This window comes from Eulemur rufifrons, chromosome 23 (assembly GCF_041146395.1).
Source record: "Eulemur rufifrons isolate Redbay chromosome 23, OSU_ERuf_1, whole genome shotgun sequence".
In the NCBI taxonomy this organism is placed as follows: domain Eukaryota; kingdom Metazoa; phylum Chordata; class Mammalia; order Primates; family Lemuridae; genus Eulemur; species Eulemur rufifrons.
This window is the reverse complement of record NC_091005.1, coordinates 750,010-777,477: the sequence shown is the minus strand read 5'-3', so window position 1 is coordinate 777,477 and position 27,468 is coordinate 750,010. Positions and strand designations below refer to the sequence as shown.

Below are 27,468 nucleotides of genomic sequence, written 5' to 3'. Positions count from 1 at the left end.
TAATCCCACGTGTGAGGAGAAGCCGCCCGTGGGTGGGGAGCAGCTTGGCCAGGCGAGTGTTTCTCAGCAAAGGCCCACGGTGGAGTGCGGATTTGGCGGGCACGGGGGAGGCTGGGAAGCAGGTGGCCGAGTCAGAAGGCCGAGACGTCCTTCAGCCGCAGCAGAGGAGCCAGACGGGAGTGTGGGGGAGCCACCAACAGAGCCCGCTGTCCCCTTGGGTTCGCGGAATGGGGGGTGAGGAAGACCCGAGGGTGACCCCTGGGCCTGGCTTTGGCGCTGGGTGGGTGGGGAGGGAGGCAATGGGCACCCCGCTGGGGACACAGCGTGAGCAGACAGCCCGCCTTTCGGCAGGAGGCACGAGTCCCACAGAAGGGGGTCCCCAGCCACCGCAGGGCACCGCATCAGGCAGGTGCTCCAGGCGACACCACGCAGGTGACACCAGGCGGCAGCAGGCGTCAGGCACGTGGAGGGAGTGGGCGCAGGGGCTGTGTGAGCCCTGGGGCGGCCGGGGGGGCGACAGGGACTTTGTCCTTGGGGCAGCGTCGAGGGGACCGAGTCGGCTCGTGGCCTGCTGGGAACGGGCCTGTGCTCTGGTCGGCCGGGAGGGCGGGAGGAGGGTGGCAGCTTGCCAGGGACAGGAACGCTTCTCACACAGCTGCGTCTTTACAAAACGAGAAAATAACATGAAAGCAAACGGAGGAAGCCTCGAACCTTCCAGGTTGGGCCAGAAATCCTGGAGCACAATCGTGAGCCCCGCCCGGACACGATGAAGCCCGGCTGCGCCCGGCCTTGAGCTCTCTCCGCCCTGGCGGGGACGGGGGTCCTTCCGTTTGTTTTTGTACTGTCGCTTTGAGGCCCGAAGTCAACACCGTTTCCTCTCGGTGTGTTTGTGGTTTCGTAGCGAGGTGTCCGGGCTGGGTCCACGTCCCAGGAGGAGCCCAGTGTCTCAGGGTTCCCACAGTTTTTAAAAATAACTCACATTTTTTCAGGAGACAAAGACGTTTGTGCACCAAGGACAGTCCCCAAACCAAGGTGAAGACAGCTGGTCACTCCCAGCTCCTCGCGGTGCTCCTGTTGGACGTGGCGTCGCCGTGTGGTCGGCAGAACCAGAGCCCGGGGCACTGCCGTCCTTCTCCCCTCCAAGGGACCGACAGGCCCCTCTGGCTCCTGGGCCTGTCTGTGTCCCCATGTCCCTGTGGAAATGGGTGGCACGTGGAGAATGGCCGTGTGGCTGCAATGCCCCAGGCCCAAGCTCCGCACTCGGAGCCCCACCTTCCGGTGGCCATCGTGGCTGTTGTTTGTTCCGCGCGGTGCAGAGCGCGGTTCCCACAGGGCTGGGCAGGTGCCTGTCGGTGGCCGGAGTTCCCGTCACGGCGCAGCTGCGGCCATCGTGGAAGGAGCTTTGTTGCTGGAGTCCGGAGCCCAGGACTTTCTCTGGATGCTGCGTTTCCCCTGGTCGAGCCAACCGGCACCGCAAGGGCAAAACGCTGCCTGTCCCCGGGCCGGGGAGGGTCACTGACAAGGTTCTCAGCTCCTCAGGCGAGCCTCAGTTTCCCCATTAAAAGCTGGGGATGATGTCACAGAACTTGTGGCCACGACTCTGGGATTGCGTGGCTCACCCCCGGCTACACAATCCAGTGAAGCATCGTTCCCCGGACCGATGGCACCGCAGGCTGGGCCTCCGTGTGGTCCTGTCCCACCGTGGGGCTGAGGACACTCAGCCCTGTTCCCCGAGACAGCAGTGGGACGCGGCGGCAGTGTGGGCCGTTGCTGGGGCCAGCGCTCCCTGCTGTTTGGCAGACCCCACCGCGTGGCCGACTGCGAGGGGCGTCAGCGCAGAACCGGAACAGAGACGCGTTCCTTTCCGACCTCTTTGCCTTTTCAGCATCTGTGTTGGCTCCTTCCAGCCCATCCTGTCACCCAGCGTCACTACCAGATGTGATCTCCTCGTAGAAGCCAACACGCCTTTTCTTTTAAACATTGTTTTGGAGAATGAACTACCTGCGGGTGCCTCAGCCAGCACAGCAGACGGTTCCTGGGGACGCTGGCACCGGGGGAATGTGTCCCACGATGCCCTCGGGGGCTAAGGCGGCAGGCAGGGCTGTGTGTGTCTGCGCCGTGTGTGAGTGGCCACAGTGACGGCCGCAATTCGTCCTCCTGACTGTTGTCTCCCGGCCTGACACGGCCCCCCTCCCCGCTGCCAACCTGAGTCCCGGAAGTGCCGGGCAGCTCCGGGCCTGTCTGCAGAGGCTCAGAGACCCGGCTCTCAGGAGGGCAGCAAAGTGTTTTCTTTCAATTCAGGTGTGCTATTAACACACACACAGTAAAGTGTGCAAACGCACGAATCTTGAGTGTCCGCCTCCATGGCTTTCCCATACGTGCAAACCCATGTGACTGTCGCCCAGGACAAGAGAGCTGTGCCGTCCACGCAGCGGCCACGGGCCACGTGTGGCTGTGTAAATCTTAACTAATTAAAATCAAGTGCAATTAAAATTCACTTCCTCCATCATGCTGACCACAGTCTGAGTGCTCAAGGGCCACGTGTGCCTGTGGTTGCTGTGCAGATAGTGCAGCTCTGGAACATTCCATCGTTTCAGGAAGTGCCATTGGACAACCCTAGTCTGGAGCATTTCCGACATCCGCACAGCCCGGGTGGCTCCCCGTGCCATTCCCAGGCTGCCCCTCCCCAGGCAGCCCGGGGGGACCGACCTAGGGCTGCTGGGCTGAAGGTACAAGCCTGGTTTTGCACGTACAGTGTGGGGCTGGGGACTGGCCCGCGGTGTCCACGTCCTGACCCCTGGAACCTGGGAGTGGGACCTGACGGAGCACCGCACCCCCCACACCCCAGCGCCAGGGATGTCACGGTTAGGGACTATGGTCAGCAGGACAGTGGCCCCCAAGGACGTCCACACCCTAAGCCCAGAACCTGCGGCTCCGTGGCCTCACGTGGCAAAAGGGCTTTGCAGGTGTGATGAAGCTGAGGGTCTTGAGCTGGGAGAGTCCCCGGGCCATCCAGGGGGGTCCGATGTCACCACTGGGGTCCCCAGAGGGAACCCCCTACACACCTGGGTCCCAGCTTCTGCTTCCTCAACCCTGAGAATCAACTTCTGTCGTTTTAAGCCACCAAGTCCGTGGCACTTTGCTACGGGAGCCCGAGGACACAGATGCACCAGGAACTTGAATTGGGAAGGAGGGTGTCAGTTTCGGGGAGCTGAGGGGTGGCTGTGCGCGTGACGAGACCGAGGACGCCGAGAGGAGACAGGGAGAGCGGAGCTGGGGGCCGAGCGATGACCCTGGTGAGTGGCGACTTGCCCCGAGGCCCCCACGCCCGCCCGGCCCGTGACCCACCCCAGCGTCCCAGCGTGACGTTCCCGTGGTACTTACGTTGCTTTGAAGTGATTTCTTTCACTTGCCACTGAAAAGCACCATGACTAAAACAACAATCTCTTTGCTTTTAATGTCAAAGTCACAAAGGATCAATTGTGACACTCGGGAAACAACATTTCCTCTTCTCAGAGCGGCTCCGCCTGTGCCCGCGGACCCTCCGCAGTGGCCTGGAAGGACGCGCGGACCTGCCGGTGGAGCAGGGGCTGCAGCGGACGGTAGTTGTCGGCCAGCACCGTCTCCTCCTCGCCGGCGGCAGAGCCCAGCAGCGAGCGCAGCGCGGACAGCTGGGGAGACACGGGCGGCGGGAGCTGGCGCGGGGCGGCGGGCGGTCCCCCTCCTCGTGCCTGCGCGGTCCCCTCCCGAGTTGGAGCAGGACAGCTCCGCGTGACCCGTGAATGCAGAGGAAGTGACGGTGCGTGTGGGCCCAGGCAAGGTCACTACAGCATTGCGGCTGCCACCACGGTGCTGGGGATCACGCGTGCGGGGACGCCGGTCGCTGTTGTGTGTCTGTCGTCCCTAAACTCCAAACCGCCTTCCACAGGCAGAATTCCCACAGATTCTTAAGATCTCCGTAGAGAAGATAGTATGGCTTTTTTAAAAGTATACAAGTATGATATACTCATTTTAGAAAATAATTAGAATATTTCGATAATAAAAAGGAAGGAAATAAACACCACTGCCGACCCACGGCCCTGGGACAACGGCTCTCAGCTTCCTGCGTGTGTTCACGTGACAGGTTAGGGCCCCGCTCAGTCACTCCCCACAGCCTTACCGTGGAGCCTTGCTTTGCCCAACAGGACGAGCGTACACGTGAGGCCAGGGGCTTCGGGGTGCGTGTGCCACTGGCCTCTCTGTCACTGACTGTGAGACCCTGCCCTGGCAGCCGCAGACGCGGGACCCAGCCCAGCCCCCACCACAGCCTTCCATAAAGCTCCCCTCCAGAGCCAGAAGCCTCCACCCAACGCTCAGACCCGTGAGCAGGAAGGTAAATGCCGCCGCGAGCCGCAGTCGGGTGTTTTGTTACGCGGCACCAATGCAGCGACAGCTGACCGGCACAGTCCGCCTGGGCTTTTCTCTGGGCCTGTCTCGTTCTCCAGCCTCTCAACACAGCCTGTGAGAACACCCTCGGCCGTCTACATTCCTCACTGCTCCGTCACCCAAGGAAGTGGAACAAACTCTAAAATCTCCTCCCCCTCGGTGGTCCTACTTCTGTGACCAATGTCTGGCCTGCATCTGTGACAGCCTTCCTTGGTTAATGAATTCGCTTACAAATGCCTCTTGAGTTCCTATTATGGGCTGGGACTCAGGTGCCAATGGTGGTGTCACGTCTGTTTACGTGGACAGAGACAGGAGAGCACCTGCCCTAGGTGAGCCGTGTGCTCAGGGCCCCGCCACGCCTGGGTGCGGGACCACGGGAGAGCAGACAGCGCCACCACGCGCTGTCTCCCCCAGTCAGGTCCCCCCACGTCTCCGTGTGAGAAGAGCCGTGGTTAGTGGGGCCTGTGTCCAATCTTGGCAAGCCCCTGTTTCAGTTGGAAATTCTCCTTGTGCAGGAGCAGCCAAAACGCACCAAAGAATAAAACTCCGTGACGCTCGATCACAATGACTTAAGGAAACTGCCAGACACAAGGGACGTCGCCCACGAGTCCTGCCACGCGGGTTACCTGGCTCTGAGCCACCTCGATGGGCTGCCTCTGGATGATCCAGGTGACCGACTCGGCCAGCGGCGGGGTGGTGAGGGAGCCCGCGTAGGTCCAGTAGTCCCGGCAGGCGGGCAGCAGGCGGGAGGGGTCGAAGGGGCCCAGGGCCGCCCTCGCGTCCTGGGGGAACAAGAACCACGGGGCGTCAGTTCTCAGGGGAGACCAGGGGCTGCAGGAAGGGGCAGACGCAGCATCCGGCTTATCTCGGCACACGCGGGCTTGGCGCGCTTGGGGGGAAGCGTCTTCCCCGAGATAAAGGCTTGAGGCCACCTGTGAGGCCACCATTGGCTCATCTGGAAGCCGTGACTAGAAAGTGTGACCCTTATATACAGAGCAGGAATTCCCACCAAATGCTTGTAGTTTTCCTTTTTTTTTTGAGACAGAGTCTCGCTTTGTTGCCTGGGCTAGAGTGAGTGCCGTGGCGTCAGCCTAGCTCACAGCAACCTCAAACTCCTGGGCTTAAGCGATCCTCCTGCCTCAGCCTCCCGAGTAGCTGGGACTACAGGCATGCGCCACCATGCCCGGCTAATTTTTTCTATATCTATTTTAGTTGGCCAGATAATTTCTTTCTATTTTTAGTAGAGACAGGGTCTCGCTCTTGCTCAGGCTGGTCTCGAACTCCTGACCTCGAGCGATCCTCCCGCCTCGGCCTCCCAGAGTGCTAGGATTACAGGCGTGAGCCACCTCGCCTGGCCTGTCGTTTTCCTTTTAAAGTCATTCATCTTTATATATTTTAGGCATAAAAATAGTACATTTTCTATTGTATTCAAATATAGATATACCATAAAATTTAACATCTTTTTTTGGGGGGGGGGGCGGGAGGACAGAGTCACACTCTGTTGCCCAGGCTAGAGTGCATGTGGTGCGTCAGCCTAGCTCACAGCAACCTCAAACTTCTGGGCTCAAACAATCCTCCTGCCTCAGCCTCCTGAGTAGCTCAGACTACAGGCATGAGCCACCATGCCTGGCTAATTTTTTTCTATTTTTTTTAGTTGTTTGGCTAATTTCTTTCTATTTTTTTTTTTTTTTTTTTTTTAGTAGAGACCGGGTCTCACTCTTGCTCAGGCTGGTCTCGAACTCCTGAGCTCAAGCGATCGTCCTGCCTCGGCCTCCCAGAGTGCTAGGATCACAAGTGTGAGCCACCGCGCCTGGCCAAAATTTAACGTCTTACCATATTTCAGTGTCCAGCCCGGCGGCATTAAGTACATTTACACGGTTGAGCAGCCATCACCACCGGCCCTCTTCAGAACTTTTCCGTCATCCCAAACGGAAACCCTGTCCGGGTTGAACACTCTCTGCCCGTCCTCTGCCCGTCCTCTGCCTGTCCTCTGCCCGGCCCTGGCACCTTCCTGCTTTCTGTCTCCGCGAATCTGACTCAGCGGGCGACTCTTGTGGGCGGAATCAGGTAGAAGTTGTCTTTTTGTGACTGGCTTATTTCTCTGAGCATAGCGGCCTCAAGGTCCCTCCGTGCCGTAGCGCGTGTCAGAGTTGCCGTCCGTGTGAGGCTGACTCACGTCCCCTGCGTGGATCGGCCACGTTCTGTCCCTCCCCTCGTCTGTGGAGGGACACCTGGGTGGCGTCCGCCTCTGGGCTGCTGTGAATGATGCTGCCATGAACACGCACGTACAACGTCTCCTTGAGATGCTTTTTTTTTGAATTTTTTGGGGTGTGTACCAAGCAGTGGAACTGCTGCATCATATGGTTGTCCTATTTTTAATTTTTTAAGGAGCCACCTTGCATTTTCCACAGTGGCTACACCGGACACACTGCCCTGCTGCGGCAGCTGGTGCTGTCTCACGCACGTCCTGACGCAGAAACGGGGAGTTCGTGGGCGCTCGGGGGGACACCCCGGCTCTCGCGCCGGCGTTTCCCTTCCCACGGGGAGCAGGTGGGACTGACGCCCGACAGTTGTCCTCACCCCCCGCGTCCCACGCTCTCCCTGCTGCTCCCGAGACTGGCCCAGTGAGCCCGTCCCTGCTCGGCGCCCTTTGTTCAGAACTCGTGTTTGCTTCCTTGCTATGTTTTACGAAACGACAGAGCGAAAGCTGCCTGAGTCCAGCGGGTGCCAGCGGTCACACACCCGCCATTCAGCGTTCATGACAGCGGCCTGCGGGGCAGTTCCGTGAATGCACCTCTGGCTCGACGGGAAGCAGAGGGACGGGGCAGACGGAACTGCCCGGAGGGAGCGGGGGCCACACAGAGAAGCCCCCACACCCAGCAGCTCCCGCCGTGGGGGTGCGCTGGAGAAACGGAGTAGGGAGTGGGGTAAGGAGTGGGGCGTGATGGGTGTTTTATAAAGGTGGTCTGAGAGGTGCTCCCAGAAAGCAAATAATGCATTAAAAAATAAAAACTGTGGTCCCGAAGGCTCGCTGAGAGGCTGACATCGAGGGAAGGCGAGGAAGAGGAGGAGGAGGAGGAGGAGGAGGAGGAGGAGCAGGACGTGCTGGTGCAGCGCCATGGACATGTCCCTACTTCACTGCTGGGGAAGGCGAGACAGGCGCAAGCCACTTGCCCAAAGCCACACCATCCACGGGCGGGACCCGGGCGCTCCGGAGTCGGGCACGTTCCGAGGCTGGTGTCCCTGGCCCCCCAGGGCTGCAGGATCACAGGGGGAGGGGGACCACCTCTGCTCAGAGCCTCCCTCTTCCCAGTCAAGCTCTCTGGCCTTCGGCCAGGAAGAGGACATCTGTGTGTGGCCAGCATCGTCCCGGGAGCTCTGCGTCCCGTCCTTGAGACGCACGAGGTCCACGGCAGCCACGTGGCTACAGAGAGCCGCTCGCCCTCGGGGCCCCGGAGCAAGTCAGGGCCCGTCCTGCACGCGTGGTCGGCCCAAGTGGCTGAGTGTGGCTCTGGTGAGCACACGGCTGTCCCTCTCTGACTGTCACTTCTTGTTCCTCCTCGGGAGGCCGAGGCGCAGAACACAGCCTCAGGACGAGAGCTGTCCCAGGCGGTCCTTCCTCTCACCCCCGACACTGTTTCTCCCGTGCGGTTTGCGCACAGGGGCGAGAAGGCCCAGGGCCTCCCAGGGCAGCCCTGCACAAACGGCCCCACAGCCGCCTCCGGTCTCTCTCCGCACGAGGTGGGACCCCTCGTGGGGTGTGGATGCTGGATGGGAAAACATCCCCCGGCCCAGGTTTACTCTGGCCGTGGACCAGTGGGGGGAAGAGGACGGGGCGCCTTGAGGAGTTCCTGAGCCGCAGACGGAACGCAGGGGGCATCTGGGCTCGGTCCCACGAGGCTGGCGGGACCAGCATCAAGGGGAACGCAGGGCACAGATCAAACGGCTCCCGGGGCCCGGCCCGAGGAAGGGCTGGCCCCCTCGCCCATCTGGACCCGTTCACACCATTGTTCAGACAGGCGCAGTCTCATCCGTCCCCACCACTGAGGATCACGACGACTCCTTCTGCCCTGGAATTCTTTTGTTTGGAACTGAATAAATAAACTACATTTCTGTGCTATTTCCACCTCTGCATCAAAGTCCTTTCTTGGCTGATCTTGGAGAAAAGCGACGTGGTTGTCCTTGTCATCTTTCTGAGCTGTGCCTGGCGTGGCGAGACCTGCAGTGTGGGCCTGAGCCCACGGCCCCAGGTTCTCCCTGGACAGGGATGGTCTTGGGGTCTCACCCAGGGAGCGTGCTGGGTGGTTCCGTGGTCCCCACTCTGAAGTGTTAACAGGTATTGATCTCAATCTGTACTAAACAAACTTCACACTGGTGGACGCCATTGCTTGGGCCAATCAATTTTAAGTAAACAGCAGTCCCAGCGACAAGCAGATGTGTCAAAACCTTCAAATGCTGCCTGAAAGGCCGACTTTTGGGAAACCCCAGTGGAGCCCAACACCCTTGCTCTACTGAGGAGCAGACCCGTTCGAGGCCCTCGGAGCCAGCAGGGGCGCGGCCAGAACCGGGCCGCGGAATCCCCTTTCCAGGGCTGGTGTCGCCTCCCGCCACAATGCCCGTCCCCGGAGCTGTGTATCTTCCCCTGCAAACGAGTCACCCGTCTGCACAGCTTTGCCGTCAGATTCCGCCGATGTCAACACGCGCAGCTCACCTTGTGCCGTATGTCCGGGAGGGCGTCCACCACCCGCTGCAGCGCCCGGTGCGGGGCTCCCAGCTGCGCAGCACGGACACGACACGTTAGCCGGAGAGGCGGAGGCGAGGGACGGCACGCTTCGCCGTAAGCGGACGGTGCTTAGGGAGCGACTCCTAACGATCCCTCGCTGCTTGCCTCGTTAGGGGGCCGCGCCCTGCCAGGGGGCTACCTTTAGAAACACGCCTATCACAGCCAGGCCGTTCTCTCCCGTGACGGCTTCCTGGTAGCTTCGGTATTTCACAGCATTCCAGTGAACTAAATGCAGCTGAAACACAGTAGAGAGAGGATTTAAGTTGACTGTGACGCAGCAAGAAATAAAACTGTCATTTCCCCTCCTGCGTGGCAGCCCTCGGTGTCCCTGTAATAACTTCAGTGGATTTAGTTGTGGCAGCCGGGTGCGCACAAGTCCAGAGCTCCCCATGACTCTGCAGCTCCCAAACGCTCAACAAAACCACTGCGATCGGGGCCGCGCCTTCCTGGTGGGACAGAAAGGGAGGATTGTTTCAACTTCATCAAACAGAAACGGGTGGTTTGGCCATTTGCTACTTCTTAGTTACCGTGGAACAAGGATTACCGGACAAAATGCAGGACTCTCGGTTACATTTGAATTTCACATAAGCAATGAATATTGTTTTTAGTGTATGTCCCAAATATTGCACATTTTCCTAAATCTGGTCCCTGACCTTGAACTTCTTGGTGTCTTTATTTTACACTCCTCCTTCAGTTTTCCTGTTGCAGGAGGATGGGTCTGGGAGCGTGGTCTTCCGTCCCAGCTCAGATCAGAGCTGGCTGGGGAGGGGCCTTCCGAGTCCCTGGTGAGCAGGAGGCGGGACCGTGGTCCCGGTGCCTGGTGAGAGCCGGGTCTCACCTGGAAGGGAAGGGGCCTGGGCGTCAACGTATTTCCTTCTAAGCATGTGGGTCGTGGTGGAGGGTCTTCTAAAGACTGACCAAGCCCCAAGCCCACGAGGACGGGGTGCAGCAAGCCCTGAGGCTTCTTGTCAACAGGCCCTGCCCTGCTGGGGTTCTGGGGCGGGTCCTGCGGAGGGCAGTGGGCAGTGGGCACAGCGTGGCCCCTCACCACCGGCTTGGTTCAGTGACCCCGGCCACGTGCATCTGGGCCCAGGAGCCAACGCCGGTGGCTCACCTGGAGTGTCGCGCCTGAGACCCCTGACCAAAGCCTTGTTCCTTTACAGACGCCACCTTTGGAGCTAGTTTTCCCTCTCAGCCCCCGGACCCCAGGGAACGGCTGCAGCCCGGGCCAGAGGCACCGCCAGGAGGGGCCGGAGTCAGGGAGAGCCCTGGGGGCCAAGTTCGCTGATCTTGTTTCCCTAGCAATAAACTGCAACAGTGTTTCTCTGTTAAAGTATCTATTTATTGAAAACAAAGCTGCAGATACAGGTTGCTAAGATTAAAGGTGCAAATGAAAAAGAGCTTGTTAGAAGCCCTATAACACTGGTTTTTGTAATTATTTATGAATATGTGTAAAGTTATAACAATAGCTGTAACTCCCTGGTTACATGTCCCCAGATGTCACCTCTGGGTGTGATTTTCATTTTTTTTCTTTTTTTGGTTTGGGTGGACTCTAGTTCTATTTTAACTACAGTATTTCCAGGTGCAGTGGCTCACACCTGTAATCCCAGCACTTTGGGAGGCCAAGGTGGGATGATTGCTTGAGGCCAGGTGTTGGAGACCAGCCCGGGCAACACAGCAACAACCGTCTTTACAAAAAATAAAAAAAACTAGTGGGGTGGGGCTGTGGTGTGCGCCTGTAGTCCCAGCCACTCCGGAGGACCCCTGAGCCCAGGAGTTGGAGGCCACAGTGAGCTATGATCGCACCACTGCACTCCAGCCTGGGTGATAAAGCGATTCGCTATCTCTAAAAACAAACAAACAAACAAAAAACCGCCAAACCAACAACTATAATATTAATTTCATAACAACAATAACGAAATTGAAAAACAGTCCGTAACTCAAACTGCATCAAGAAGTCAGGCAGGTTGGTGGTGAACAGAGGTGACGAAGTGGATGTGGCCCAATGGTGACCACAGTAGGGACATGGCAGCCTCGTGGGTTCTCACTGCACAGTGCTCTCCTTTTTTTTGCACGTTGGAAAATTTTCATACTAAAATGCTGGAGAAAATCTGTTAACATCACATAAGGCGTCACTCTTCACCCCAACATAACCACAAAAGCCACTTCCTAACACTCACCCCTACTCATTGTCTTTCCCCGCTCCCATTTCGGAATGTCGAAAATATGACTTTCCTTTAAGCAGATGATCTCTGTTGTAAAGATTTCAGATTCTCAGAAGAGCACCTCCTGCAGCTGCTAGTCTGTACTGCTGCAAGCAAACAGCTGAGTTCCAGGCTGCTAAGAGCTCAGGCTTTGTTCTCGAACCCCAGCTGTCTGACTTTAGCAAGTTACACTCAGAACCTCAGTCTCTTCTTCTGTTAAATGAGCGTGTTTATAGTACCCTCCTCTTAGTGATTAAGTGGGTAGGGTGGCCAACTGTTCTGGTCTGAGCACTAAAAGTCCCAGGTCCCAGGAAATCACTCACACCTGAGCAGCTGGGATGGCTGGTCTCCTCACACTAGAGCCTGGCTCACAGAAAGCACCTGAATGTGACGAGGTCTACGAACCTCTGCCGGGTACACGTGGTCATCCACCGTGTGCTCCGAGCCCCACTCGTTCACTGCTCCCCAGTGGAAGTGGAACTGCTTCAGTCTGTAGTGGTTTTCCAGGGGCCCGCCGCTAATTCCTGGAAAAGAAAGCAGTAAGCCTGTGTGTTCTTTCGCCCATTCGTTGAGCTGTGGTGTTGCTTGCAGCACTGTCCACATTTAGGTTGCACGATTGCACTCACGAGAGATTGATGTGGCCGGGCGCGGTGATTCACGCCTGTAATCCCAGCACTCTGGGAGGCTGAGGCAGGAGGATCGCCTGAGCTCAGGAGTTTGAGATCAGCCTGAGCAAAAGCGAGACCCCGTCTCTACTAAAAATAGAAAACTTAGCAGGGCGTTGTGGCACACGGCTGTAGTTCCAGCTACTCAGGAGGCTGAGGCAGGAGGATCTCCTGAGCCCAGGAGTTTGAGGCTGCAGTGAGCTACGACGACGCCACTGCACTCTACCAAGGACAACAGAGCAAGACTCTGTCTCAAAAAAAAAAAAAAAAAAAAAAAAGAGAGAGAGAGATTGATGTATTGCTGAACCGACAAACTCAAGTTCAGCTTCGTCCCCAGCACCCAGCCCAGCCGGGCGCCCATAGCAGGTTCACGGCTAATGCTTGAGTGGCTGCAGTTTCCGAGCGCGGCCACTGGGTGGCGGTAAGGACCCCGGCTCCCCACCTGCAGAAACACCGCAAAGGCCCGTTTCCCAGGTGTGAACCAGTCCCACAAGAGTTCCAGACTTTTCTTTAATTAAAAAAAAAGTGTCTTACTAAAGAGGCTGGAAATGATTAAAAAACAGTGTATTTTGAATTGAAAAAAATTAATCAGCTTATATCCTATCACCAAATAATTTTGCAAAACAATACACAATGAGCAAGCTTTTAAAATAAACAAATTCTGAGCTACAACGTGCTACCTACCTTTCCACCTGTCCTGGTCTCTAGGCAGCCTCTGCTTACCCTGGTCACACTACATGCCCAGGTTTTACCGGCGCAGTCCCCTCTAAGTCACCCTAAATACTCACCCTGGAGCCGACCGCTCCACCTCCTGCACCTGCACAGGGCCCAGCGCGCCCCCAGGAGCCCCCGAGCCGGCCGCAGCCAGCACCGCGCGCCTGCCACTGCGGAATCGGCTCTGGAGTGCAGACTCCTGGCCGCTGTCTGCAGAGATTCTGGCTCAGCAGGGCCGGGTAGGGCCTGGACGCTGCACTGTACGGCGTTCCCAGCTGAGTCTGCCGCACGCGGTGTCTCCTGTCCCCGGCTGCTCTGTCGCTATCAGATTCCATCGACAATTGCTGCGATCTGGTAACTGCTGGACAGTAACTGCTTTTAACGGGAACGAGCACAGCGTGCTGCGGGCTGGCTCTGTGGGAGGCACCCGCAGAGCTGTGCGGGGAGTTTGAGGGGTGGCCTCGCCCCACCCTCCCACCTCCCGCTCCCTGGGCCTCGCTTACACGAGCCCCCTTTGTGGCAGAAGTGGGGACGATATCTAGGGGTGACGAATGGGTTGAGAGTTCGACACCGCCGGCCAATGGTGGTTTCCCCCGTAGACAGAACTTGTGGCTGGAGCCACTGAACTGTTCCACACCCACGAGAGCTCAGACCCGGCCCACGATGCGCCCAGGGCCAGACACGCGCCACCCGGCACCGAGCTCCTGGCCGCCCTTCTTCCCTCGAAGACAAGGATGCTGGTCTGGAACAGCGTCAGGGCCTCAGCTGGTTTTAAAACTCTATGACTTTCGAGGTGACTTTCTATTCTCCTTACATAGACACGGATGAATTAAATCTCAACTTTAAAGATACCCAGAAATATCCCTTCCCCCAGCAAGCACAGAAAAACATGGTGAACAGTAGAGTCTTCTCCCGGCTGTGGCGCGGAGGAGCCGGTCTGCACCTGGGGAAGCCGAGGCAGCGCCGAGCGCCTCCCGGCTGGGGTCAAAGTGCAAGGCCTTCACGGCGATTTTCTAGGGCTACCAATACAAGAGGGGCGACTTTTCCCTTTGAGGGGCCTGCAAGCCGATCGGCCTTTGTGGCCGTGTGTTGTGTTTGAGTTGCTAGGAGAGGCCACGTGGGCTGCTGGGGTGCAGCCGTGGGAACCAGGGTTCGAATCCAGGTCTGACACCAAGACCGCGCCTTTCCTACTTTATCTCAAAGCACAAAGTGTAACCTAGGGACATGAGAGGGCCACAGGTGGCCGGCGAGGTTAGCTCTGGGTTCACATCTCCTGGCGCCTGGTATCGGCGGTGGAACGGGGGCTGTGGCGCTGCCCCGCCCGGTGCTGCCAGAATGCACCGGTTCGTGGCCCAGGCGCGAGCTGGGGGGTGAGTTGGCCTCTCGGACTCGAGATGTGCTCGCTCCCAACACGCTCATCCACGCATGTCGCTGTCATCTCTTCTGGAACGAAGTGCCTACAAGGCAGGAACGATGCACGTTTCATTTACGCCACAGACAGATTGGACTGGACACGTCGGGGGACACAATGTGAAAGGCTCTGAGCTAAGCACCAGCCGGGCGCATTCCCAGGCCAGGGGCCATTCTGTCGGGTTCAACATCGCACCAACAGCGCTTAGTGCAAGAAAGGGGCCTTGGCACCCCACAAATCCTTGCTGGATGAATGAATACATGAATACGTGGGATTAGTCAGTTCGTTGATTTGTTCAACGGATCACTTAGTCAGTGAACAGGCCCGTGTCCTCCGGCGGGATTCAGCCTTCCCCGCAGCAGCCTGGGAACGCTCTGTGATTTCTAGGAAAGTCCACAGCATATTTAAGGACTCGAATTTGCAGCTTAGCTCTGCCTCTAACTTGCTGTGTGATCTTGGGCAAGCAGCTTAGCCTCTCTGAGCCTGAGCCTCTCCACCTGTAACATGAGGAGAGTTAGCAGGATAAACTGAGGCAAGGGCAGGAAAAGCATTTTGTACAGCGTTGTCAGGTGATGATGGTGGAAATTACACATCACCTAACCCTATTGCAGGGATTCAGCAGTTCCATCTATTTAAAAAAAAAAAAAAAGAATGACAAGCTGTGGTCTGAGCTTCGGCGTCCTGTGATTCTACGCAGGCACATAAATAGGGTCTCTAGGGAGAATGGTCCAACTACAAGCGGCACACGTCCCTCTCGAGCTGGAGGTCTGCCAGACCCCTGCCAACAAAAACTTCACAGGAAACGGTCACCACCCACCAGCCAGCCGCGAACGGGGCCTGCTGGGCTCCGAGGGTCTTTGCGGCGCCGAGCGCTGCCCCTTCCTCTCGCAGGTAAAGGGCTAAGCCCGGAGTCTGGATGGCTTTCCCCGGGCCCACAGAGCGCGGCTCCCTGCTCTGCCCGACACCAACCTGTCCCCAGAACTCCTCACCCACCAAAGCCGCCTGGGACCCGCCGACTCCTCACTTACGTGTGGGTTTAAGGAGCCACGGGATGCTCCACGTCAGACCCTTCGCGTCCTGGACACTCGTCCTCTGCCGTGGGGCCTTCAGGACACGCAGCTCCGCCGCGGGCTGGTTCAGGCATCTGGTCATTCGTATCTGAACGGGGGACCCACTTGAAACGGCAGCTCTCGGGGACCAGGGGCCAGGCGAGCTCACGGAACACCCCAAAAAGGCAACTGTATCTCAGCAGCTTCGTAATGTTCAAGCAAAAGTAAAGGGAGAAGCCAAACCTCAGCCTCCCGAAGAACGGCGACGGGGAGGCTGGGCCCGAAGAACGGCGACGGGGAGGCTGGGCCCGAAGAACGGCGACGGGGAGGCTGGTCCGGCGGGTCTCTGCGGGTCTCTGCACGGGCGGGCGCGGGCGGCTGAGGTCTCGCTTGCGCTGGGCTGGAGCGGCCCCCCGTGGCCGGTCTGCGCAGTTGCACCAGGCTCTGCGGCGCGGCCGCGGGGTGGAAGCCCGGGCAGGCGGCTTGCTAAAAAGCACCGCCTTTGAGTGCAAAAATGCCAGCGGGCATCGACTGCCCACGCAGCCCCTTCGGGATCCAATCAGGCGTCTCATCTACGCGTCCTGAGCCCCTTTCAAGTTGGAACAGACAAATCTCATTGTACATTTACAATCTCACTGCAAATTCCAAAATTAGTCCTGACTGGCAGCGACGGCTGGCCAGGAAGTGCCAAGTGTATTCATCCAAACCCTGGAAAGCCGCGGTTCCTGGTCTCTCTGCCGAGGGCCAGAAGCGCGGTCTGGAGTCCGACCCGAGGCCAGAGGCTGGTGCCACCGTCCCCCAACTGTGTGACCTCGGTCCAGTTATTTTGCCACTTCCAACCTCAGTTTCCCCATCTGTAAAGTGGGGATGATGCTAGAACCCGCTCCACAGGGCTGTTGTTAGGATTAAGTCACATGAAAATGCCAAGTTCTTAGCGCAACATCTGGCAGGTAGGAAGCACTCAAAGAAAAAAACCCAAACAAAAAGTAGCCACTGCGTGTCTCGTGTCTGCGTGGGATGAACCAGCCGATTAGGGAGCAGAGGCTGTCACCATCCCGAGACTCACACGTCGGGCGCTGTGCGTCCCACCCGCCAGCTCCTGCGTCCCACCCGCCAGCTCCCGCCACTGCGCCTGGCGAGAGCCCCTGGCTGGCAGGCTGGCGGTCACTGAGCACCTGCCATCTGCGGGACGCTGCGTGGGCCCTGCGGGATCCGTTCCTCACAGCGACCCTGCAGAGCAGGCACTGTGAGCCCGGCTTTGAGATGAGGAGACTGAGGCAGAGAAGAGAAGTCGCCTGCTCTGCGTACCTGGCGACCCGGCAACCCGGCCACCTGGCGCGACGGTCAAGCCCTGAGCTCTCTGAGCAGGCTCAGGCCACATTCTGCTACTTGTCTTGCCAGGAAAGTCGGGAACCCAGTTTAAGGCTGCAGACCCAGGTAAAATAATTTCAAAATGACTTTTCATAGTGGCAATACAATGTCACAGTAATTCTCTTTAATGAAAGAAAAAAGCAAGCCCCATTCATGACAAGGGGGCCTTTAGCTTGCCTGCCCCCCGCCCCCGCTGTGAGCGGGGCTTGTCCACAGGGCGGCGGCGCCACCCACCGCCCCAGCCTCGCCGTGAGCAGGTGACCTGAGCCGCCTCGTCCAGACATCATCGGGCAATTGCATCGGCGAGTGACAGACCCTCCGAACACAATGACAGATGACGTCGGAGGCCCACTCTGTGCTGCGAGGTGCTGGCCCCAGACAATACCGTCTCTGCTGTTACTAATACAGCAGCCGCTGGCAATAGCCACCTATTTGCAGTTCGAGGCTTTTACCAAGATAAGCAGGCTTTTGGCAGGCATAAGTTGCTTAAGGCTTAAAATTAGTCCAAGAGACGTTTGAAATGTTCTAATTAGTTGAACTGCAAATAACACGATGTCACGAAGGATCAGCCTGTTCTTGGCGCCACTCTGCGATTTCACTAATATCACAAAGCTCCCGAGCTTTGAAGGGTTTCTGTGTGTTCCCTCGACCGGGAAGGTCGTCGTAACCTTCTCTGGACGGTAGGAGCCACAGCTTGTGGCCGGCAAACGCCCCTGCTGGGGGCCACCACGAGCCCCCAACCCCAGGACTTGGAGATGAGGGAACCTGGGTTGTCCCCTCGGTGTTAAACCCCACACTCATCACACCGCGGCTCTGGTGTGGGAGCCAGGCAAACCCGGGCTCACATCCTGGTTTCACATCCTGGTTTCGGGCGGTGTGGCTTTGCCCCCATTGTTTTATCTCTCTGCCGATCGGACTTGGCATTTGCAAAAGATAACGAGGCCCCGCTTCCTGGGAACATGGCAAGGATCAAACACTGTGATGCTGACAGTGTTAGCAGAGCTCAGATGATGGTGGCCACTTGCTATCATGACGACAGTATTGTCGTTATTGCAAATATCACCATCACCACCATCTCATCAAAGCAGAGGTTTGTAGTTGCCTGAGGCAGCTGCGACCAGCCCCAAGACAGGCCTGGCCTGTAGAGACACGGAAAGATACATATATCTTAAGAAAATGTCCATTAGAAGGAGACTGGGCCGGCCACTGAAGCATAAAAGAAGAAAAATCATTTATTCCTTCGACAAACTCTCACCGAGTTCCTACCGTGTCTATAGCACGTGTCCTACGGTACTGGGGACAGAGAGAGGCAGATGCCCTGGAAGAGCTTGGAATCCGCGAGGACGGGCAGCCTGTGAATCAGTAACGAACACAAAGGGGCGCCAGTGTCATGGCAGGCGAGGACAGCCTGTGCTGGGGGGACTAACCGGGAGAAGGACCCAGAGAGGCCCCCTATGGGAGGATGTTTCAGCCGAGCCCTGGGAGTGTTTCTATTTGTCGAGTAGAGAAGGTTCTGGGAGAGGGAGAGCAGGTGGGGAGGCTGGTGAGAGAGCACTTGCGGGAACGGTTGGGTGTCCCCGACGGCCAGGGCCTGTGCAGGGGCAGTGGGAGGTGGGGCCGAAGGGGCAGAGGGGTCAGCGCCTGCCGTGGCCAAGGAAGGTGGCTTTCGTCACAGGTTCGAATGTTCCAGTCTTGAAAGAGTGGCTGCATCATGCAAGGCTCGCCCGAGGGCACGGCCATCAGACCCCCAGCTCCCCCGGCCCTGACGCCAGGCTCTGCTCCGAGGAGGGCGGTGGGGGAGATGCTCTGTGGCGTGGGCTGGGCTTGGCCTTTCTGCTGCCGGGCAGTACTTCGCCGTGGAGATTTCCATGCGATAGCACGCAACTCGAGTATAGCCGGGTGACTCAAGGCCTGCCAGGGCCACCTACATTTTTTTTCAAGTCACAAGACCACATTAAAAGCCCTGAAGGATAATGGGGCTCTCTGTGGCAGGCTCTCCCAAACACTACAGAGTCTACTCAGCGTCCCCAACAGAAAAGTCCTAACGTTTGCCCTCCGCAGGTCTCCCCCAGAGCTCCTGCCGGGCCCCCCGCCTCTCTCAGCCGCACTCGGCCCCGCGCCCACACTCCCCACGCAGGTCTGCTTGGCCTGGCGCATCCTGGGGCGGCGGAGCCGGCTCAGGCCTCGCAGATCGCCCTTGCGGTGCTGTGACAGAGTGCGCGGCGTGCGGGGACCCACGCTGGTTGTGTGGGAAGGTGTCAGGCTCCTAAGTGACATCTGCCACGAGAGGTGGGGTGCGGGCAGTGGTGCGCTCCTTCGTTCGCTGCCCTTGACTTGGTTTCTCTTTCCATTTCCCCATGTTTCCTAACCGGAGAGCTCCGTGGCAGCAAGCACTGTGTCTTGAAGGTTTCGTGACCCGTGCGTGCTGCTCTGCCCGCGCTCACTAAATACTCGCCAAGAGAAAACCACCTGCGCAGCCGTGTTGCAGGGTCACGACCGTAGCTTCTTGTGCAGAGCGAGCGTGTTCAATTCCCGGTCGTTCTGCAGGAGCCCCGAGCAGGGGAGCCGGCTCTTTCCCGCCGGGCAGGACTCAGGTCAAGCGGGGTCTTGCCTGCCCGGACCGACAACCTCCCTCCTCTGCAGTCACCTCTGGCCCATCTCCTGCTTTCATTTTCCTCATAGCACTTGTCACTATCCAAAATTATCTTCTTTTTTCTTATGTGTTTATTTATTTGTTTTTCTGTAGACTTGGGTAGAGAAGTATATATTTATTAATTGGTGTTTATTTCCCTACCTCACTAGAACACAAGCTCTTTGGGAGCAGAGACTTCATCCCTACAAAAGACTACACAGCACAGAGGGTAACCCTGCACTATGGGGAGCAGCTGTGGTTGGATGATTAGAACCTTTGTTTTTGATCCAAATTGTAACATATTTGATCCAAATTGTTATAACACTAGCCGCCATTTTGTCCACAGTTATCCCACCCCTGGCCACAGTTGATTGGAGGAGGATGGACACTCAAAGCATGCTGGACCAATCAGAGTCCCTTCCTGAGCCCTGCACCTGATTAGCATAGGGCTGAGCCAATCAGAGTCACTGCCCTGGGAATTTGGAATTGGAATTGAACAAGAACCGGAGCAGTGGCTCCCTGGTGGTCGAACCTGTAACAGGTACACTGTGGAAGCTCTTTGGAACATTTTTGTTTTTCAGTCTTGAGAACCAGAAAAGCAGATAAAGCATTTGTAGAGAGAGAAAGAAGGATGCTGACTTCCACCTAACACTCAAAATAACACCTATCCCCCAAAATAGCCACACCCAGGGCCTGAGGGAAGAAACAGTAGCTAAATAATGGGGATTCTGGACTGCTGATTTATGAATTTGCAATGAAAAGTAACTGCCCCAGGATAAAAGTGTGGTGGCCTCATTCTTTCCTCTTAGTCAAGGGATCATCCTTGGACTGCAAGCCACCGTCCCCTTCTTGACAGCTTGAGGATTCCCTTCCGAGGAATTCCTTCTTTCCACTGTGTTTCCTCTTGGAACTTCCAATTCATGCCCCACTAGAGAAGCTTAGAGGTCCCGAGCCTCCTCCTCTCACATGGGAACAGCCCCAGCAGGCATCTTTCCTAGCCTGGTCAGCGAAAGGGTCCCCTGGGACATGGATCTTGCCTGGGATGTTGCAGGGGCCCGAGAGATGGTGAAGGAGTCCTTGATGCAGTGGTTCCTGCCCTGTCTCCAGCCCACCTGCTCAGGTGGGGGCCCCGCACCTTTCTGGACACCTCCCTTTTGACTTCTTGCTGGAGTCTGTTTCTTTGACTTGTAACTGAAGATCCTCAAAGGATGCAAGTGAAGCCTGTAAACGTCCAAATCACACTGGTCTGCAGGTCACTCCCTCCCTCCAGGAGCAAACACCCATTGAGCTCCTGCTGTATGCTGGCCCTGCACAGGGAGCCAATTCTGTGACGGTGAATGGCACTCTGCACTTGGGCTTGCAGGAATGGAGCCCCTGTCAGGGTCCCTTGGTGCCGGGGTAACTATCAATTGTCACTTAGAGGACAGAATGCTGTTATGGGCTCCACTTCACAAATGTACATGACTTAGCCTTCACCTCAATGCTGGAAGGGGTGCTGGAAGGGAATGCATTAGCCGGCATGTGGCACCTTAACTGCCCATCACTGTCCCTGTTCGTGAGTGCCCTTTCAGGAAGGCTGCTTACGAGTCACAACAGTGTCACTGGGCGGGGGGCCCCATTTTTCTTTCCTTGGCTGGTTGACCAGGTCATGCACACACACTGAGTCCTCCATGGTCAGAGAAAGCCAGGCTGCAGCCTGGCCAGCAGCTGTTCTCTGCCTGCTCCTTGTTTCCCTGGTGGAAAACATTACAAAGAGCCCATAGCCAGTGCCTCCCTGTGATTATTTTATTTTGAAGGAAGCACAGTTGGCACGGTTGTCACATATCGAATGCTTAACCCTCCCGGCACCGGGCCAAGCACTCTGCATGGGCCATATTCTACTCCTCCCACCCACCCTGTGGGGCCAGTGTCAGATCTTCAGTAAGCAGAGGAGGAGACTGAGGGTCAGAGAGGTTAACTGACTTGCTCATGCCATCCCGCTGGGACTCACACCCTGCTCTCTTTGGCTTCAGAGCCGAGGCCCTCACCCCATGCCAGACCCTGCTGCACCTGCAAGGACTCAGATGAGCTGCCACTTGGGGGCATGCTGGGTTTCACAGAGTGAGGTGGTCTGCACGTGGAATGTGACAGTGGCTGTCTATGTGGATAGGCTGCAGTTTTCCCCTCCCCACCCCGTCCCTCAGGCCCTTCTTCCCTCGACCCTCAGGCCCCTCACAACATTTGGGACGAGCCCCTGCCCCGCCTCTGCTCTCCCTTGCCACTAGCTGCTCCATCTCCAAGTGCTGGCATCCCTCGTTTCCTAGAAAAACCGTGGGCAGCCGTCCATGCTGACGGAAATTTCCTTGGCCTCCCACTTTTGTTTTGCTTTGAGTTTCTCACGCTCACCGGTTGGCGGGGCCCAGACCTCAGCAATCACATTCAATACGGAACGGCTTCTACCCCACGCACCTTCCCCACTCACCCGCTCCTTGCTCAGGAGCCATTTCCTTTCCTTCCAGCCAGGGCTGGGTTTTTTGCTTTTTCTTTTAATTTATTGGAGAGACTCATTATTCCCGTTTTCTTGCAGGAAACTTTCCCCAGCCCTGCCCGTCCTTCGCCTGTGTTTTCCATTCCCTTTGCTCCCGACTCTCAGTGGAGGTGAACAAAGAGGACAGAACATCTGAAAAGAGGGGCTTGGGGACCTGGGAAAAAGCTGTAGCAACAGGGTGGGACAGGTCACATGAAGCTGAGTAGGAGAGAGAGAGAAAGGAAACTGGGTCTTTGAGAAAATGACAAATAAAGTAAAACCAGATTGGCCTGTGTGGACACGAGCCACAGGAGGAATTACCCAACTAATTTATATGGCCAGGGAGAGACACCCAGATAATTCTTTCGGTCTGTGGCAGGGTGGGGTGAGTCCCTCTGAACCAGATGGGAAGGTGGGGAAGCCAGAAGGGGTCAGGGCCAGGTCAGATGCCGAAGGCTACACACAGGGTGCAAGAGCCCTGGACGTTAGAGCGACTGAGTCAGGGATGGGCCAAGGTCTGCTCAGGGCAACAGTGAGTCTATGTGCCCAGCATGGGCCACGCTTCTGGGAGCAGCGCCCCCCGACCTCACCTCCAGTGTCCCTTGAAAAGTCACTTTCCTCTACTTTCATCTGCATCTTGCTCCAGGGGGGTCATCCTCAGGCTGGCCAGACAACGGACCAAAGCGGGCTTCTGACGGTCAGCCCTGGGACTGTCACTGGGATTCTGGGAAAGAGGCTCTTTCTCTTGGTGTTGCTGGACTGGGAGGCTGAGCCAGAGCCCTGGCCGCCCTCTTTCCACCATGTGGGAACCCCCAAACTACAGGGAATCATCCCAGGAAGAAGCAGAGCCCCGAGAGAGGGTATTTGGATTCCTGGCAGTGTGGTTTTCCCCCCTGGGCCCAGCCATATCCTGGACGTTTTAAGATCTGAGCCAACATATCTCCCTCCTCTTTGCTCAAGCCAGTTTGACTTGGGATTCTGCCACATGCAGCCAAAAGAAGCCTTAACGAATACAGTGGATTCCTTGCTTGGAGAACAAAATGAGATCAGAGGCTGCAGGGCCCAGAGGGAGGAGGGCAGGGACCCGGGCGTGGGAGCTGGCTCGTGCTGGCTCCAGGAACCTCTGTGCAAATCTGCCCCCAGCTTCACCACCAGTGACTTCACCTTGGAAGCTTAAACTTGGCCACGTGGGAGTGTTTACACCATGGAAAGCGGCAAACACCACTCACCATGGCTCTGGTCCCTGCACCCAAGGCCAGAAAGCCAGCTGCTAAGCCTCACAAGCGCTCCGCTGCGCAGACTTGGAAGGGCCCGTCCTCCCTGGGGCCTGTTTTGGAAGTTCAACCGGACCCTGAGGACAAGTCTGAGTCATAGATCACTGACAGTCTGCACGGGCCACGTTAAACAGACTGCGGCCAACTTTCCACTTCCCCAGGCTGCACGCGGCCTCAGCGGAATTGCATTTGAGGGCAGAGTGGAAGGACAAATGCTGGTGACCCTCCAGCACCTTCCCTTCCGTGTCTCCTCTCACCTTAGTCACTTTTTACTTGTCTGTTTGTACTTAGGACTCCTGGAAGCAAGTGACAGTGACTTCAATCAAATTAATTTACCAAAAAAAAAAAAAAAGAGGTTTGTTAGTCCAGGGGTTGGTTGGCTTCAGGCAGGCAGCAGGCAGGGGCCCCAACATCGCCTGGCCCGGGCTCCCCCCACCCCGCTTCGCTGCCCCGCTGGGTGCTTCTCTCAAGCGGGTTCCCACTGCCTGGGCGCAGAGCGGACCCCAGGGCGGAAACAGCTGCTTTTATACAATTCCTGGAAATAACGCTCTGGCTCTCATTGGCCAGGCTTGAGTCACGTGCCCATTCCAGGACCAATGACTGCCGCCGGTCCTATTAGGACCGCCCCTTCCCAGCGCACACCGTTAACACACTAACCCTAGTGAGGGGCGGGCTCTGGCCGCACTGGGGCACTGGGGGCCGTGGGACAGGTACCCTGCACTCCCCGGGAAGGTCTGACTCCGCAGGTACCAGGTGGGGCAGAGGACCCTGCTCACAGGGGCTCCCATCGCTTCGGGGCATCTGCCGTGTGGCTGGCTCAGCTCCCCTGCGCAGGCGCGGCGCCTGCGGACGGCTCAGCTCCCCGTGGCCTCGTGCCCGCGGGTGCAGATTCTCTCCGCAGGGGACACACGCTCCCCACACTCCTCTCCTTAGAGAGCGGAGGAGCCCTCTGTGGTGGGGGCTCTGCGGCCTCAGGCCAAGAAGCTCTCTGAGCCCCGTTTTTCTCATCTGTAAGACGGGGAATCATCCGTGTCCCGTGTGATTGTTACAGGAGTGCCCGAGCGTGTGCCGGTGAAGCCGTGGCCAGGAGAAGGGGCTGCGTGAGCGGCATCACGGTCGCCAGGGGCTGGGACGGAGGCTGACTTGCGGGACAGACGCAAAGGCAGGTGCGGAAGTAACTTCCCACTGGACCGTCCTGCTTTGATGGAGCCGAGTGGACCCGGGGTCAGCGCCCAAGCAGGTGCTGGCAGCCACGCTGGGTGCTGTGCAGACCTGGTGCTGGGCGCTGGCCCGGGGTGGCCTCCCTTCCTCCCCCACAGCCTTGGAAGTGGGCGCCCCGTCTGTCCCCAGTCACGGGAAGAAATGGAGGCTCATCTGATCCCTTAACTCTTTGTTATTCCGTCAATTTACTGAGCACCTGTGATGCCTGCTATAAAATGCAGAACCAGACAAAGACCTGCCTGGGGGAGTTTACGTCCTCGTGGGAACAAGGCCAGTGGACAAGGTCACTGGGCACGTGGGAGGTGCTGGGACCGGGGCAGGCGCGGAGAGGGGCTGGGGCTGCGTCCGGGCCCCAGGCCTGGTGACTTGCTGGGAGGACTCCCAGGGCTGGCGTATCGTCACCCTCATGGCCAAGGCTTCTCACAGCAAAAGGGCGCAAGGCAGAATCAGCAATGGGAAAGGCACAGGTGCGCGGGGCAGCGCCTGGAGACCAGGCTCGGGCTTCCAGGGTCCTCCCCAGTGGAGTCACGCGGGACACGCTGAACTACCCCAGCAACGGCTACCGGGGCAGCACGCCAGAGACCCGGCGCCCAGCGTCCCAATGGGGGTTCTTCATGGAGGCGCCTGTGTCTAGTATGCGCCCCAGTCCCAGGCGCCCAGCGGGACAGCAGGGGCTCTGCACACAAGGTCACGACAGTATCAACAGTTCCTGATCCCACAGCCGTTTTATCCTGGATCAGATAAAACTGCAAATAAGGTAGGAATAGAAAGGATCGTCCCAAACCTGACAGAGCAGCCACCCGAGACCCCTGAGGGTCGCTGGCGAGGATGTGATAAGATGATCCCACAAGCCCTTGATGGAGCGCTGGGACCCAGTACAGGCTCGTGGCCCCCCCCACCCCCGGGACCTTTCTCAGCACCTCCTGCACCCCCATCCTCCCAGCACCACCTTCTCCCTGCACCCCCACACAGCCTCCTCTCCCGTCCTTGCTCCCCTCCCGCTGCAGTGGCCTCGCCTCACCCCAGTAGGAACCAGGCTCCCGACGCCCCACCCCGCTGTGGGCCCAGCCTCCTTCCAGGCAAGGCCAGCATGGGGGTCGCAGCAGCCACCCCCTCCCGTCCTCTACCACCCCCTGGAACGCCCTCGAGGGAAAGGGTCTCCTCTGCTCCCCAGACCCGGGTCCTGCAAGTGAGGGCGTTCACCCTCGCAGTGAGTGCCACTCTCCTGTCCCCTTGTCAACCTTTTCGCCCCACTCCTGGCCTCCCGGGAGCAAGTCTCTGTCCCCTGCACCCAGCAGCACAAGGGAGGCAGCCTTCCCTGCTCTGGCCCCTCTCCTGGGTGACGGGAGGACAGGAAGGGCTCACCTGACCCCTCGGTGGCAGAGTCAAATTCCACCTGGCAGAGGTAGCCCGTGTTCCAGACGAACATGCAGGACGCTGCGTCGTACGCGACCTGGAGTGGCTTCAGCCGGGGGTCATAGACGCTGTCCCTGGCCCGGATGTTGATGGGGGACTGCCGGGTGCCCCCGGGCACGGGGACCGGGCCTGTCCAGAGGGGGTGCACTGTGGGCAGAGAGAGGGAGACCCTGGCTGAGGCACCGTCTCCATCCGTGTATCACACAGACGGATGTGGCAGAAACACAGCCACGTGAGGCCCCACAGGCCCAGGCAGTGTGGCGCGCGGGCCACGGGCCTCTCAGCCGCTGAACCTGCACCTGTGTGCGTTGTCCCCGCCTCTCCGGACCACTCCGAGACACGGATTGCCCCTCCCACCCGGAACGGCAGCCCCTCGGCCTGCTGACGGGCTTTTGACTCCCGTGTGGTCATCGTCACAGAGCATGGCCACAGGACAGTCAGCCGAGGCCCAGGGAGGGCAGGAGGTCAGTCACATGAATCCTCAGGGATGCCACGGATACTACTCCGAAGTCTGACCCGCCAGGCCGCCCGCACGGAGGAAGTAAAACCCCAGCAGCAAGAGAAGTAAGCAGAGGCCCTCTGCCCCTTTTCCTGAGGTTCACTTTGAAATGTTTTGAGTGCGCTTTTTTTTTTTTTTTTTTTAAACGGAGTCTCACTCTGTTGCCCGGGCTAAAGTGCTGTGATGTCATCATAGCTCCCTGCAGCCTCAAATCCCTGGGCTCAAGTGACCTCCTGCCTCGGCCTCCCGAGTAGCTGGGACTACAGGCTCGAGCCACCATGCCCAGCTAATTTTTCTATTTTTAGTAGAGACGGGGTCTTGCTCTTGCTCAGGCTGGTCTTGAACTCCTGAGCTCAAGTGATCCTCCTGCCTGGGCCTCCCAGAATGCCCAGCCCGAGAGTGATTTTTAAAGTAAGATACATTCATCTAAAACATTTTGGAAAGTGCAGAGGTTTGCAGGCACAGCGGCAGCCGGCCCACAGCACCCCCAGGGTGCGCCCAGGCAGCTCTCTGTGCAAACGCCCGTGTACCAGGAGAGATCTGGGATTTTTTAATGAACAAGAATCTGCTCTTGCAAGCTGCCTTTGTCATCTAACATCCTGAGCCTCATTCTGTAAGTGAAAAAAAAAATACACTTATTTTTAATGGTGGCGCGATTCCCTCGCACAGTTATGCCACAATTGTTAAAATCAATTCTTTAATGGTGATGTTTAGATGATTTCCAACTTGTTCCAATTTTAAACAAGGCTGTGATGAAGTTCCTGTTACTTCTCTGTATTCTTGCCTGGATTATTCTTTGCTATGAACTAACCATGCACTGGCCGGGTCAAAGGGCGTGCCCAGCAGAATTCTGGAAGACGAGGAGAAAGATTTGTAGCCCTGCTGGAAGTTTTTCTCCCGAGAGGCTAGTGGTTAACACATTGTTGTTTTGGTCTCTAACGAACTTGATAATTTTTTTTCAGGAGATGTTATTTAAGAAGGAAACCATCAGAGGTCAGTAGAATGTAGGAAACATTTTAAAATTGAAAAGATGGCAGAATCACAGAATGTTTATTCTAAGATTACAACTTTTCTGCTTTTCAGTGTGACAAAGTCCTTTCTGATAGGAAATAACGGTGATGGTAGACGGTTGGCTGTTTGTTTTGCTTGTTTGTTTTAATTTTGTGTCTCGGTTGTTCTCAGCCCAGCTGACGTGTGTGGTGGCCGCACCTGCTGGTGTTTTGCTGTCTGCCTCCTGCACCAGAAAGGAAGCAGGGGCTCGGCCGTTCTGCTCACCTGTGTCCCCGTGCTTAAACAGT

General features: G+C 57.5%; 1 protein-coding gene across 3 annotated transcripts in view; it reads right to left on the bottom strand.

The window, feature by feature from the left end:
- Positions 1-201: 201 nt before the first annotated feature.
- The window catches only part of CA5A (carbonic anhydrase 5A), a 31,962-nt gene continuing 4,695 nt past the window's right edge, over positions 202-27,468 (bottom strand). Inside the window, exons 2-7 of one of the 3 annotated variants that reach the window (XM_069456268.1) lie at positions 25,621-25,818; positions 11,818-11,936; positions 9,348-9,443; positions 9,137-9,199; positions 5,052-5,207; positions 3,453-3,671 (exon numbers count right to left, since the gene is read on the bottom strand). In XM_069456268.1, the coding sequence (XP_069312369.1) occupies positions 3,513-3,671; positions 5,052-5,207; positions 9,137-9,199; positions 9,348-9,443; positions 11,818-11,936; positions 25,621-25,818 (791 nt within the window). In that variant the 3' untranslated portion in view covers positions 3,453-3,512. Of the gene's footprint in view, positions 3,672-5,051; positions 5,208-9,136; positions 9,200-9,347; positions 9,444-11,817; positions 11,937-25,620; positions 25,819-27,468 lie in introns of all 3 variants that reach the window. The other 2 variants (XM_069456270.1, XM_069456271.1) reach the window with 2 other exon arrangements.